Source organism: Lates calcarifer, linkage group LG23 (genome assembly GCF_001640805.2).
Source record: "Lates calcarifer isolate ASB-BC8 linkage group LG23, TLL_Latcal_v3, whole genome shotgun sequence".
NCBI classification, from domain to species: domain Eukaryota; kingdom Metazoa; phylum Chordata; class Actinopteri; family Centropomidae; genus Lates; species Lates calcarifer.
In genome coordinates this window covers 16506341-16520714 of record NC_066855.1, presented here as the reverse complement: position 1 = coordinate 16520714, position 14374 = coordinate 16506341, and the positions used below count along the sequence as shown (strand labels likewise).

The 14374-nt window shown below is 40.3% G+C and overlaps 1 protein-coding gene across 1 annotated transcript in view; it reads right to left on the bottom strand.

Annotated features, from left to right (window-relative positions):
* The window catches only part of LOC108892027 (SRC kinase signaling inhibitor 1-like), an 80495-nt gene that overhangs the window by 27456 nt on the left and 38665 nt on the right, over positions 1–14374 (bottom strand). Inside the window, 3 exon segments of the mRNA XM_051066322.1 lie at positions 3731–3902; positions 5175–5304; positions 6942–7143. Coding sequence (XP_050922279.1) covers positions 3731–3902; positions 5175–5304; positions 6942–7143 — 504 coding nt within the window.

Below are 14374 nucleotides of genomic sequence, written 5' to 3'. Positions count from 1 at the left end.
TTCGATACGTCATTACGATTTCTGCTTTCAGCTGAGAGTGAAGTAAAGAACAGTGATGTCACAAGCTTCATGAATTACTCTCAAGACCTGATGTGTAGATTTGTTTGGTCCTAGTTTAAAGTGGCAAAGGACAACTTTTTGTTTCAACTTGACAGTTTGAAGTAAATGTTGATTTCACAGTGTAATGGCTATACAATCATTGCACCACAGCAGTTTAGATTGATTACCTATGAGGCTCACTATGCAGTTCCTCTTGGTTACTAGTGTGAATTTTTTGCATAAAACTCTTGGGGTCCTCTGGGACCAACTTCATGGATTTGGCCCAGCTGTCCCTATGGCCACTGTCTGACTATGGAGAGAGGGGCTCAAACCCGACAGTCAGTTGTCATTATTTCTACTGGATCAGTAACAAAACCTGCCTACTCATTAATACAACCAGGGGTTTTACTCTGCCTTTGCTCAAGTTCAAACTGGGGTTCGTACAGTTGTTTCTTGCTTTGGAACAGTAGCCAGGCTGATAGCAGTTGCCATGTTGCTAACACTAATGCTAGCAGCCAGAAACAAACAGATGATTCATAGTCCGTTGGCAAACTAAGTAAATAAAAAGTTTCATGGCAGTGACCTTTCTAAAATGAGAAATGGTGAAACTTACTATATTCTGTTTTGCAACAGCAGCGCCAACATTAAAACCACTTGGAAACAGTGGGTGGGAAAGTTAGCATCCCAGAGCACCAATGACATTGTAACTACCCTGTATTTTGTCTGCTTTACATTTTTTCATCAATCAGAAAAAGTGCCCGACACCTGGCCATTTAAAAAATGTTGCCAAGAGCCACTCCAATTTACTGTAACATTTGACAGCATAGATGCTGTTTCAAGATTGACCGGAAAGACTCCAAATTGCCTCCTTGAGTGTGTTTGAAGTTGCACTTGATAGCTTATTGACAGACTGAGCATGAAGGGATTATCTTTTGGCATCAATCCCAAATGTCAGAGAGAAGGCAAAACAAAGTGAAGCAGAACGGAGAGCAGCAGCAGAGTGCAGTGTAAGTGGAAGCTCTGTGTTGGAGGGTACCAGCCAAGAGTAATAGATACAGCAAGGAAACACAAAAGAAGACAACGCTGTAATTGCTTATGATGCACAAAGCTATCTCCTGGAGACAATGCAAATTGAAAAACCAATATTTCCATGTAATAACCCTTAGGCCTCTTACAACAACACCCTGTGGACAGCCTCACAGCAGACTAATGACTCTAGTGCCATCATCTTCCATCTTGTATCTTAGCAACAGCCTCGTATCGACACCATCCTTTAACTGTGCTGAAGACATAAAGACATTTCACTCCACCTCCAAGACCCCCTGAAGTCACAAGACGTCCATCGCAGGTACACTGCCGAGAGATTTGTCCCATGGCACCTTTCAAAACGGGCCGTTCTCCCGCTGTGGAAAAATCTGCCAATCAATCTCATCCTTAACTATATTCTGTCCTCCAGTCACAGGCTTGGATGGACTTCAGTAATCCTGGTCATGCTTTTGTGGTCTGCAATCAGGGAATAATCTTGGCCCTGCTGGCTTGGGTTCAATAAGCTCACATACACACTCACACACACACACTCACATGTCCTAGTCACTCACCTTGGCAGTGGCAGAAACAGCCAATGTACCTTACACACATAAAACTCAAGGTAAGCCTGCTGGTTTGATAAGGCTGTAAAACGCTAGGAAGATTTCAGAGCCGCGTGCAAGCTGAGGACAGGCGACCGATCCCACGGGGGGGGGACAGGAGCAGTTGACCTCCAAAATGTTACTGGGCAGCTGCGGATCATGCAAACACACACACAGGCATGTGTACAAAAGGTCTCAGGGTGTTTGATTGACGGCAACAACAACAGTAAATGCAAAAATGCCCTGTTGTCGACAACACAACACATTTCAGCTGCTTAACATGCAGATTCATTTTTCACAATGTGTGCTGCATGCGTCAAGTTTTATGTAATGTGATATCTAGTTTATAATTTATTTTATTCTATAAAAGCAGCATTCTCTAACACTTTAAATTACTGCTTTCTCATTTCCATAATCACAGTGTAATTAGATGGCAACAAAAACCAAGGTCTTGTACAGAAGCCACTGTAAATCTGAACGCTATTAGGGACTCTATGTGTTGGCAGCAGTTTCATTTTGCTCCAGCTGTAAGCAAACACATAAAGCATTAGCAATCATGCTAATCAGACTGATGCCACATTTATTTTTGCCAGCAGCTGACTGATGAATTAAGATAAATCCAACACTGGGTAATCAATAAGAGCACAGCCACTAGGATAGGAGGGGTGTTAATACTGTTGCTGCCACCTGCACCCACTTACAACTACTGCTATATACCAGAGCTAACCTGATTAGTTGATTAACTGAAAAATAATTGTCAATAATTTCAATTATTGTTAGAGACAGGGATTCCCAACCTTTTTTGCACCACACACATTGAGTATATGTTGACAAACAAAACAAACAACATTAACTAGCTCATGTTAACTTATGTTAGCTAGCTAGTGGCAATAGAAACAAAACAAAACACAGCACATGCAGATTGAGAAACTAAGAAAGTGATGAACAACTCATGAAGCACTTTAATCATAAATCAGTGCATTGTTGTGGAAAGATGCCATATGAAGAGACTGTACAGGGATTTCCGTAAGTAACTCACAAAAAGGCTATAACAACCAAAAAAAAAAATATAAAATTTTGCAGAATCATGTAGTTTTCTTGCATTGGTGTGTTCCTGTACTGGTCCATACACCCCTGAGGACCAGGAAGGACTGGTTTCAGTCATTTGCAAGCAAAAATTATTTCAGATTGTTATTTTGCACTGGTAACATCAGGACTACCATCATAAGTATCAACATACTAAGTGGTGGTTACTTGTTTCTAAAATGGTAAAGAAGGTCATCCATTGGTGTCATGGATGGTGGTTTGATTCCAGGCTCTACCATGGAGTCCATGAGCAGGACTCTAAAGTGTTCTTAGGTTAAAAGGAGGATAGACAAGAATTTACTTCTACTGCATCACTGACCCAGTAACCACAGTCTATCATCTCAGAACAGTGTTTATGTTATTTTACAGCCTGCTGGCATCTAGCCTAGTCAGCACGGGTGATGTGAAAGACTGGCACTGGCCCAGCAACTGTAGCGCCAGAGTAAGGTCACATGACTCACTCTCGCAGAGCGGATGCAACTAAACTTGTGCTTGGACACATTATGTAATGCAAACTAGTGTTTATAAACACACAGAAATAATATCAGCGTTACGTGGGCGATGGATGCCGGCGTGGGGGTAAATAAATAACAATTGTCAAGGGGAATTACAAAACGTATTATTTGTGGGATGATTTGGTTGGCTGCTATCTGCCACTGCCAGAAAGAGACAAGTGTTTGTCTCGCTCCCTAATCTATGAGTCATAAGCCAGCAGCACACAGAATGAATTCGTAATGAAGGAAAAGGTGACTGTGACTGAGGCAGGATCATTTTCTTGGCATCGGTTTACATTTTGGCACCACAATAACACAAAGCTAACACAGATGAAAAGCCAGAAATACTGTGTAACATCTCACTCATTCTCTCCTCTGATTGGACTTTTCTACATCACTGAAAATAATTTGAATTCTTAAAACTGGGAGAATTCACTAAAAACTAGAAGTGGCACAAGCACAATCACACACACAAACACCTACCCGCAGGTCTCCGTTCGCAAGGTGTGGGTTGTGGTGTCCGGGGTAGGTGCCATAGATGGGCTCTTTGCAGTAAATCTTAATTACACAGCGGTCCTGAACATCCCGCGGGTCCTCCAGCTCATAGAAGACATTACGGGTCTCATCTTTGATCAGCAGAGCTGTGCTGGGAGACCTGAACATCAATAGTCATCAAAAAAAAAAAAAAAGAGAGAGAGCGAAACACTGATAAATAGTCCATGCAAAGATAATTTCAGCACCTATTATCTGCTAATAACCAGTGATGTACACTCATTTACAGACTAAGAGGAAAATTGGAAGATCTTTAACGGCATGAGGCGCCCGTAATGAGAGAATCAACTGGACGCAGTCTGATATTGAACTCATGAGAAATGTAATATTTAGTGAGTTCGGAGTTAAGGGAGTCCTGCTGACAATAACAATGTGACCTGCATGCATCCCTGAGCTCTTTCAAAGAAGATAATCTAGATAATCTATAATTAATACCATGATGAAAATACCAAGCGATTTTTTTGGCCCAATTGTTGAGAAAATTGAAATTTTTTTGCAGTTTGCAGCTCAACTTGAACTGAAACTGAAATTAATTTTTGCTGCGAAATACTTAGCTTTTTTGATGTGTATACTGTAACTTCCCTCCTTAGTAAAATGCAATAAGAGGGTGTTAAAATAACATGAAAAAAAAACATAAAATTTAGTGGGAATCAGTGTTAACTGTATTCTACTTGCTCCAACACATTAGCCTAACCTGCTAGCTTCCACTTCCCAGAGGTTGCTGTTGAAAAATTTGTTTTCCATCTCTTGAAATTATCAACAGTAGCTGAAGTATCATTGCAGTTTATGTTTCCTTACACAAACACTGAGGAAGGATTCTTAGCTTCGATTCTAAAGATGAAATTTTATTTACTTGTGGCCTGGATGATAGAAAAAGATCTTTGCACACTTAGATCCATGCAGTGTTTTCACTTTATTTGTTGAGCTTTTGGTCTGTCAGACCTTCATCAGAGCATACACAACTCAACAATGAGCAGAGAGGCAAAGATACCCAGTCACCTTGTAATCATTGGCAGTATGCACTACACCTGTGTCACCCCTAGTGATTTAGAAAGGGGTGGAGCCCAGAGAATATGGCAAAAACATTACAAAAACATCATTACAAAACCCTGCAAATGTTAACTTGTGGCCTGAATGTATCCCTTTCATGCCTCCTTCGGCTTTATAGATTTTTATCTGTTTGTTTTACTCTTTCCTCATCTATCTGTTTACAATACTTATTATTTTTTTTATCTGTGTCTGTGAATGAAATAGCTGCGTGTCATCTACACATCTCATCTTGTGATTGATTGATGAAGTAGACTGAGTCCCTAAACAGATCAATAAACATCTAGACAGGTGTGATAGATATGAGTTTCATATAATCCAGGCGTACCTGAGCATGGCCATGGTGAGCCTCTGGGGGAACATGTGCACAATGAGGGCCCTCAGAGTGTCCAGGCTGGTCAGCTCGTGGGTCAGATGGACCCTGCGGGTCTCCTCCCCAAGCTGGAGGAACAAGATCCCTGCATTTATGGATGGGGAGGAGCAATGAGGGAGATCCATCATGGTTGAAAGGGGGGTGATGAAGTTTGAAGAGAGTGAAGGGACAATTTTCACCTCAAAATATTGGATTTTTACGCCCACTGAGAGTGTAGAAGAAGAAACTTAACACCCTTTTCTAGCTTCAATACACTCTTCTTGCATATCAAGGACACACATACACACACACCCCACATACCCCATACCACATAACGCCCCCCCATCACAGCTCTGTCAAATCATTGCGGTCTTACCTGATTGTCTACACTAATGCATTTCAGCTGTGTTACATCTGGTTGTTATCCAGAATACATAAAGCCATAGTTAATACATACATAACTCTGCTTTTAACATCATAACAACTTAGATTTCACTTGCAACAACTACAACTCTGCTCACCACCACACAAGCTGCTTTCTGTATTTATACACTCAGAAAAAAATAGCTCTGTGATAGATGTGTTACAGGGGGGCGTTTGTACATTTTGTACATGGTGTTTAAAAAACCTCTCCCATTATACATATATTACAGTAGATCATTAGTTGCACGTTGTCCCACCTCTTCTAACTCCTGCTCATGCACCACCCTCCTCCATATGCTAGTAAGATCATTTTAAGAAGCTGATGATTTAGCTTGCTGCCAAGGCCATTAATCAAAGCTGACAGGTATCCTGGCAAGATCATCTGTAAGCATTAGACAGCTCTGTTTATATTCAGAGTTCCTATAGGCAGTCGACTGTAGTCTGACTTTGACTTGATGCTCATAGGGCCGTGCCAGGTTTACTAGATTAACACTTGATGCCTTCAGTCAGCTCAAATAAGAGGACACCGATATATAGTCACAAGCGATGTGTCTTGTTTGCTGCTGTCTGTCAAAAACATCAAACAAGATTAATGGTTCACATGCATGGACAAGTCCAGCATGTGATTGGCTCTCCACCTGTCAATCAAAGAGATGCTGTCAATAGACTGGTAATCAAGTCTGACACAAGACAGTGAAAGTGAGGGAACTGTGCTGCAGACTTAATGTAGGTGAATTCATCCTCAGGGGAGGAGCTCCCAGTTAAAACCACTGAATGTTGTCAGTAAAATCACTGGTCTTTTGTTTCCCTGCATCATTAAAGAAACAGGGACACAGGAAAACTGCACAGCAGGCTACTTCTTCTTCTTTTTTTTTTTTAACAAACTCTGCCTTGTCTCAAATGATCTAACTGCAAACCTAACTGTGATGGAAATAAGAGATGAGTGATGGAAAAAGAGTGTAGATCAGCAGGAATCAGGAAGTGGTGTCAAACACTGCTGCTGTCATGTTAGATAACAGTAAAAATCGCTCAAATGTGAGTCTTACAGGTAAACATGACATGTAGTCCGTTATGGAAGTTTGCAGGCTGTTCGGCAGATGAGCTGGATTGTAGAGACTAGAGTGTCCTGTGCACGTCATAAATAATATAATATCTAACTGGAGCATTGATCTTTTGTCTTTTCACTTTTCATGCACAGCAAACAAACAAAAACCTATGCTGCCTGACCCTTTCATCTGCTTATCTGCTGTACAGAATATGAAGACTTTAATCCCACGAGTCACAGTGAAGCACAGACTGTAGATTTGTTTCTGATCTGACCTGGTGCCCGCAGCTTGGCCTGGCTGGACGAGCGGGCCAGCGGCAGACTCTGGCGAAGCCGGTTCATCCGGTTAAAGCCGATGGGGATATCAGGCTCTGACATGGTCTCCAGATTTTCAGCTGACGCAAAGGATACCCTGCTGGCTTGGTCAGCGAGAGCCGGCTGTGTCGGGCTGAGTCGTGTCACACGCGGTGTCCGAGTCTGCAAGACACAAGATAAGAAGTTAGGAGAGGTAAAGAAAGAGTACAGATGATTCAGTTGTGATGGCAACACAGTCTTCAATGGGTTGAAAAATGAAAAAACATGTAAAACATGCAAACGAAAAAACAAAAACAAAATGTTTTTGAAAATGAATGGAAACAAAACAGCTGAACCAGAAAGCTTTTAGTGCAGAGGCACAGACAAAACAAACAGTTTAACTCAGACAAAGCTGCCCTTACATCTTCCTCTACCAACACAGGCTCAACAAAAGAAGCTGTATCCTGAGGATAAAATTAGAGCAGCCCAGCCAGCCAGGTTAAACAAACCCACTCTAACCAACATCAGAGTCACAATACGCTCTCACTGCCCTCAGAATCATCCACTTGCATTAATAATGGACACAAACCATGGAAACTATTGAACAATGCTTCAATTAAATTTTCAAAAGAGGAGAGTGAGAAATTATGATTTCAAAAACGAGCAGGCAGCAGCAGCTGCCGAGTAACATGTTCCTAAAAAAGATGAAATAAATGGATTTTACTCTGCAGCTACCAGAAAGTGCACTGACCCCTAAGCAGCTGGCTGCAAGTCTTCCTGTAAAGAACTGTGCAAACACGAGTGATGTAATGCTAATGACCACAACAAAGCCAAACTCCTATGTTAAACCCGTAATGCAGATTAGCAGCGATATTTCACCTGTGCAATTTGAACCACTGGGGAGCCCAGATCTTGAAGGACCTCTCATTAGAGCACTACCAGGAGCTGCTGCAGCAGGTTGGCTTTTAATGAATCTTTACTGACAGACATTTTCCAGCCCAAAGAATACAGTAATGAGCTCCCACAGTGCCATGTGAAGCCAGCTCCGATTGCCTTATGCATCTGCGGTCTTGGCTGAGTCCTCACGAGCGCTATATGGGTGCTGTTTGAATTCTCCAGGCTACAAGCTGAAAGCACACAAGCATGGCACTCAGCCATGCATGTGTACACAAACATGTAGGAAACACTCACAATTATGTCAAAAGACATATAAACACAGAGGATAAAACGCACTGCAGACACACATGCATGCACACATACTGTCTGATGCAACAAACCTCCTTGGGGCTTGTGCTCCTTCTACATTATTAGTGTTTTGAGAGTCCTTTAAAAATGCTGAAACCATACACATGCACCCACACATCTCTTAACACTGGGAACAGCCTGACAGATTATGTGTGCTGCCTCTCATATGTTTGGAGATTTACGGTCTCGGCGTGTGCTTGTCAGCCAGACACCGCACACCTTCTGCCTTCAACCACACAAGAATTGAGCTACCGAGGAGAAAAAAAGAATGTAGCACCCGGGATTTATAAAGTTTGTGTTTAGCGAACTGTGAAGGAAAGAAGAAAAAGAGCAGATAGGGGTTAGAAAAAGAGCAGCAAAGAGCATGTAAGAGCCTATATGCACAGGAGAAATGAAATGTGGAGAGAGAAGAGAATAACAAACAAGTAGAGAGAAGACCTGAACTCCAAGATGGATGAAGAAATATATTTTCAAACTTTTCCCTAACCAATTTCCATTTGCTGCAGAAAAAAAAGAGAGAAAGCAAGCTTGGTTGCACATGTAACACTGCTGTAATGGTCAATAAACATCTCACAGATCCTCAGTGACCTCCCTCTCACGCTTCCTTACACATCATTTATAACACGGATGATGCAGCTGTCATGTTTAAGTGACTTTAGTTGCAGTGGTAAGTCCTGACAGGAAACGGTTGATAGGAATCACCACAATCACACTTATGTAACAATTTAATTCATAAATTTCATGGACCATACTGTGAATATGTGATGCATTATCTTGACTGAAGTGTAAATTAAATTGATTTGTGCGATGGCACGGTCTCAAGAGAGCTGGAAAAATGAGAAAATGTGGCGGTGAGAGGTCTGGTATTGCCAAGTTAAATATGGAGATTTAAAATAAATGTTTCAAAGAAAAGACTCTTAGATGTGTTGAAAGTACTGTTTTCACAGCTGGAGAGCCATCTTCACTAAACAGATCCTCCTACAGATAAAGGTTTTACATTAACATTTAAGAGATTAGCAGCAAAAATGTTTCTCACATCCACTTCATTCATCCTCTGTTTTAAAAAATGGATTTAAAAAATCGTTTCTGACGTATAAATGTAGCATCAAACACTAAATAATGACCTGTAAGTCCTGGAGGAAAAGGTTTTCTCAGAATACTGAGAGATACATCAGAGGGAGAGGAAGACTGCCTCCAATTTATCATCACTGCTGCTGATGCAGTGAGATGTTGAGGTTGGGGTATGTTCGTCAGAGAGGATCCCAGAAGAGATGATTGTTTTATTAAATAGTTCTATTATTAATAAAGTGAGAATCCATTTACAAGCACATCTAACACTGCTGCTGTCGCTAAACCTGGAAAGGACATTCTCTGTTCCTCCTGACGTAATCTGTGTCCTTCTCTTTTTTGGATTTTTAAAATGTATAGAAATACTCTCTCCAGAGTCTTATAATGTTTGTGCCGAAGGAATTTAATTAAAGGTATTCATTGTATCATAATTAGCAAAGTAATTCTTAGGTTATGGCCAAAAACATGTTTTGTGAGGTCACAGTGACCTTTGACCTTTGACCACCAAATTCTAATCAAATGTTTTTGTCAATGGAGTCCGGTAGTGATATATAGTGATGTTTCTGGTTAAACAAAAAAGATCTTACTCCTTAATAAAAAGGTCTGTCTCTGTAGCAATCCTGATTCTAATGTTATTGTCAGACACTTATAATAACAATCTGAGCCTGTCAGTGGCAAAAACAAGCACTTGGACGTACTCTGACATGGACAATTGTTTAGCGGTTCTGGGCACAGCATTCTTGCTCAATAGTGGCAATTGCAAAGATTTTGTCCCTTTCAATCATTTATACCCGAAAACATGGGAAAGGCTCAGGTTCATAAACACTCGCTACCAGTTAAACTCAGGTGAATTTAACATGTAATAGTGCTATAAAATAGCTTAAATATATGGAAGCATGTATCCAAACCCAAAGGCACCTGTGTCCAAAGTAAGACAAATGTAGAGCAATATGTGTGTGTTTGACCTTAATATCTCTAGGGTGTTTGTGCAGCAAAAAGCACACACATACAGTCATCACACCATATAATGGACAGCACAAAGGTCTGTGAAGTTGAATCAGCTGTTACAAAATGTGCATAAAATATCCTCTGAAACCTGAAGTACTGAGTAAATACAGTCTGGAAAATATCTATTTATATTTCCCTGCATGAAGGATTCCATGAATTTCATGATGGAAGAACAGTCATGCAAGACTTAAAAGAAAAAAGCTAAATCACATGGCTTTCTACATCTTGAAATTGAATCGCAATCGACTGAAGTAAGACAATGAAAAGAGGTATATAATTCCACTTGTTCCACCTGTGAACTGCTCAAGAATAAAACTGTCAAGTTTCCAATAATGAGTAGAAAATGTTCTTAAGTCCATTTGTCACTGTTATATTGTACCTCCAAAGTCTTTGTCTTTATTCTCATCTACAGTAAGCCAAAGCTGCTTTGTTATGGGCACCTAGACTCACATCTCACTAAATCACTACAATACTGTAACACCAAACCCAGATGTTGTTATAATTCTATTGTCATTATTTCATTATGACTTTGAAAGTAAATCTAAAATATTCTTAAAGAAGCATTACATTTCTTTGATTCTCATTTCATCACCACAGATGATTCAATCAGAGCCAACATGTTTTATTTTGTGGGTATAATTTGACTAGAATAACTGAAATTAACACCAGCTCGCCTAAGATCACGGCGGTTTACTCTAGCTAGCCATTTATCTTTTTTCCAAAACAATTAACAAACAGCTGGCTGTATACCACCCCCTTCCTACCACAGACACACTGAGCAATGAATACTGCATAATTCAGTCTGGCCGAAGCTGCTGCAGCACTGATGATAATCACAGCAGCAACAACCTTGAGTCAACAAAGCTGCCCATTCATTTTTTTAATGGGAGACTGAGGAAAAAAAACCTTGGTTGTAAAAGTACATGACAGCGTTCTTATATCAGGTTAGTTTGTTATTGTTACAGGAAATGCTGTACAGCTTCTAACATCTGGCTGAGCTTCATGACTGAGTGGTAACTGCTGGAGTGTGGAGACATTATGTGGAGGGTTGGTGAGTCTGTTATGAGGAGTGGAGGCAATAAAACTGAAATATAACCACAAATATAGTGAAATTAATTGTGAATTTAGTTCATTAATTAAAGAATATTGGTGACAATTTCAATTAAAAGCAACACTATACTTTAAGTACCTTTATTCAAGATTTAATACCAGTGAAAAAACACATAATAAATGGTTTATAACACACTATAGTGTAGTTATATAAGGACTTACATTATTGTCTGAAATTATAACATGACAACATCATTTGTTTAAAGAGCAGCTTTAGTTTTTCCACAGGAGGAGTCATAATTGTTAACAAATACATTAATAAAGACATATCTGCTTACAACTGAATGACAGTGTGTTAGAATCCATTTTTTATATTTATATGCTGCTTACAAATACTGACTAGTTGGAATTAAAGTGTTGTCAAATTAACAGTTGAAGTCATTTTTAAAGCAAAAATATTAATGGAATTTCATTAGAAACTGTGTATGTTTGGGTTTTGGACTGACTATCAGATGAAAGAGGCACTCTGAAGTCACTATTTTCTGACATTATATAAACTATTATTTGATGAACTCTAATGTTCTGTTTTGGGTCTCGGGTCTTTTACAGCTCAGAAGACTCACTGAACAATGTTTTATCAGCTTAATACTTGGTGACATTTCCTAATTTTATGGGAACTGCTTATAAATATGATTTCACATTTCATTAGTCTGCCACAGAAAATGACGCATTACTTCAGTTCAGGGTCTCAGAGCCCCCAGCCAAAAAACATGGTTATATACAATGGAATTTTACAGTGTATTCTCTACTGTATAGCTGTGCTATAGACTTTTCACAAAATGCTTGCCATCCCAAATCCCAGATTACTCTATTTGTGTGTCTGTTATTGGAGTTTTATAATAATTTGTTCATTAAAGGTCTAATAGTCCAACCTCTATGAAGTCTGGTTAAGTCATTATTTAGGATCACATACTGTATAAGTCTTTGTCTGAATGACTTTTTAACAAAGAAAAGAAATATATACATGTTCATGTATAGTCTATAAAACATGAAATATTTCATTATTTGGTGTAATGCCAATGCCTTATAGTAAATTCAATATTTTATCACCTTCATCAAATTTGCAAGTCCAGTTTGTGAAGAGTGAAGAGTTGCAAACCCAATACCTTTCTACATATTAGGTTTAAATAAGGTAAGACGAAAAATTAAAAATGGTCAGTTTTGCGATTATTATTATCAGGTCTGTGTGACAAGCTGGAGTCAACAAACACAAGGTTTAATCGGATAATGAAGACAATCCTTAGCTGCAGCCCTGACCACATGCTGCTGCCAAAAAAGTCAAACCATGTGATGTTAACATTATGTGAATTATAAAAAATATTCAGCAGTTTATAATATTCACACCTCTCACTGAGCATGTGAGAGAACAGCAGTAGATGATTAAATACCATCCTCCATTATGTTCAGTTGACCCTTACCTCTACTTCCAGCATCTTGTTTAAAAGCAAGAAAAGAGCTTCACCATTTACTCTTTAGCTTCATCAGCTCCTCTTCCTCACACTGTGATAGAAGTAGTCATTAGAGGCTTCTAAATATAAACTAATCCACAGATCTTGCTTTTAAACCTCAAACCTGTGAATCAGCTCTGTATCAGCGTTATAACTCCACCCCTCATGCACCGACTGGTTACTCACACCCAGATTTCCCACCAGCTAATACACAGGGACTTGATTGACGAGGCAGCTGTGCACAGCTGTACCATGTGCCCCCTACACGTAGCTGCCTCACCCCCTGAACACTGAGATTTCATGGCCATTATCACTGCAAACCGTGGCATTCCTTTCCACTGACACTTACAGCTGAAAGCACATCTGAATCCTTGCATTCCTCCAACGTATTCTGCTTATAAAATCCTGTGTCACATCGTCTGAATTGGCATTTTACAGCGCAGCCATTACTGAATGAGGCGAGTCGCCAAAGCACACATCTCTACAACAACAGCCTGAGGGAGGAGAGGCAGGTGAAGGAGGCGAGGAGCACACATGACACGTTCACTTGTGAGCTGCCTGATTTAGCCACAGTCTTGTTCCATTTCCCACAGAGCAGCTCCACGGGAGCAGCTGGGGGTTAATTGCCTTGCTCAAGGGCACTAGTTTTTAAGTGAGAGGAGGGAACCTCTTGTTCACTTCCCTGCCTAGATATTCCCCACTGAACTAGTGAGTCAGGGTTAAAGCATTTCTATCAGAGGTTTGAAACACTCTGGATGACTGGAGTCTGGGTTTGACCTTGACATCAGCGGACTGGATGAGTATGATCCATCTGACCTCCTGATTTTTACTGTATTTAGAAAATAAACTGTAAAAACCCCTGCACAGCCAAGTCTACAGTATAGATACAGCATTCATTCCTGGTTTGTCTCTATATTACTTCAGATATACAGCCTACAGTGAAAGATAATTGTCTTTCTCATAAAATCTAGTGGGAACTTTTCATCCTGTTATTGCTTTCCACCAAGTTCAGCCTTATTAATGTGCAGACTGCTAAGCAAACCTTGCAGTCTTGGCAGATGGCAGTGAAGTGTCAGTAAGTGATTCTGGCCACGTGCCTCAGCACAGTGCCAGTCGGGGGAACACTGCAGCAGTCGGCCTCCTAAGCCTTTTAGCGGTGGAAAACACTCCCGCCATTCTCCGAGTCAGATTGGGGAATAGCGATTTTCCACCGAGCATCATATCAACAGCCAAACAGCATGAGGGCAACAAAAGCAGTTGTCTGAATGGGTTAGCGTTGAGCTAGCTCTCTGGGACAAATATGGCAGGGGTAGTCTGGGGACGCCTCCCTGTATAGAACACACCCCGGTCACGTTCTCCATACGAGACACGTGGAGCACAGACGAGCACATCGCAAAGCTCACAAGCTCCCTGTAGTGACATTTAAAAAAAAAAATTCCTCCAAAGAAAAAAAAAGTTTTTTGTGGATGTTTGCTGACAACTCTGTTCATTACTGTACTGTCTTGTTCAACTGTAAAATATCTTGCAGTTTTTAT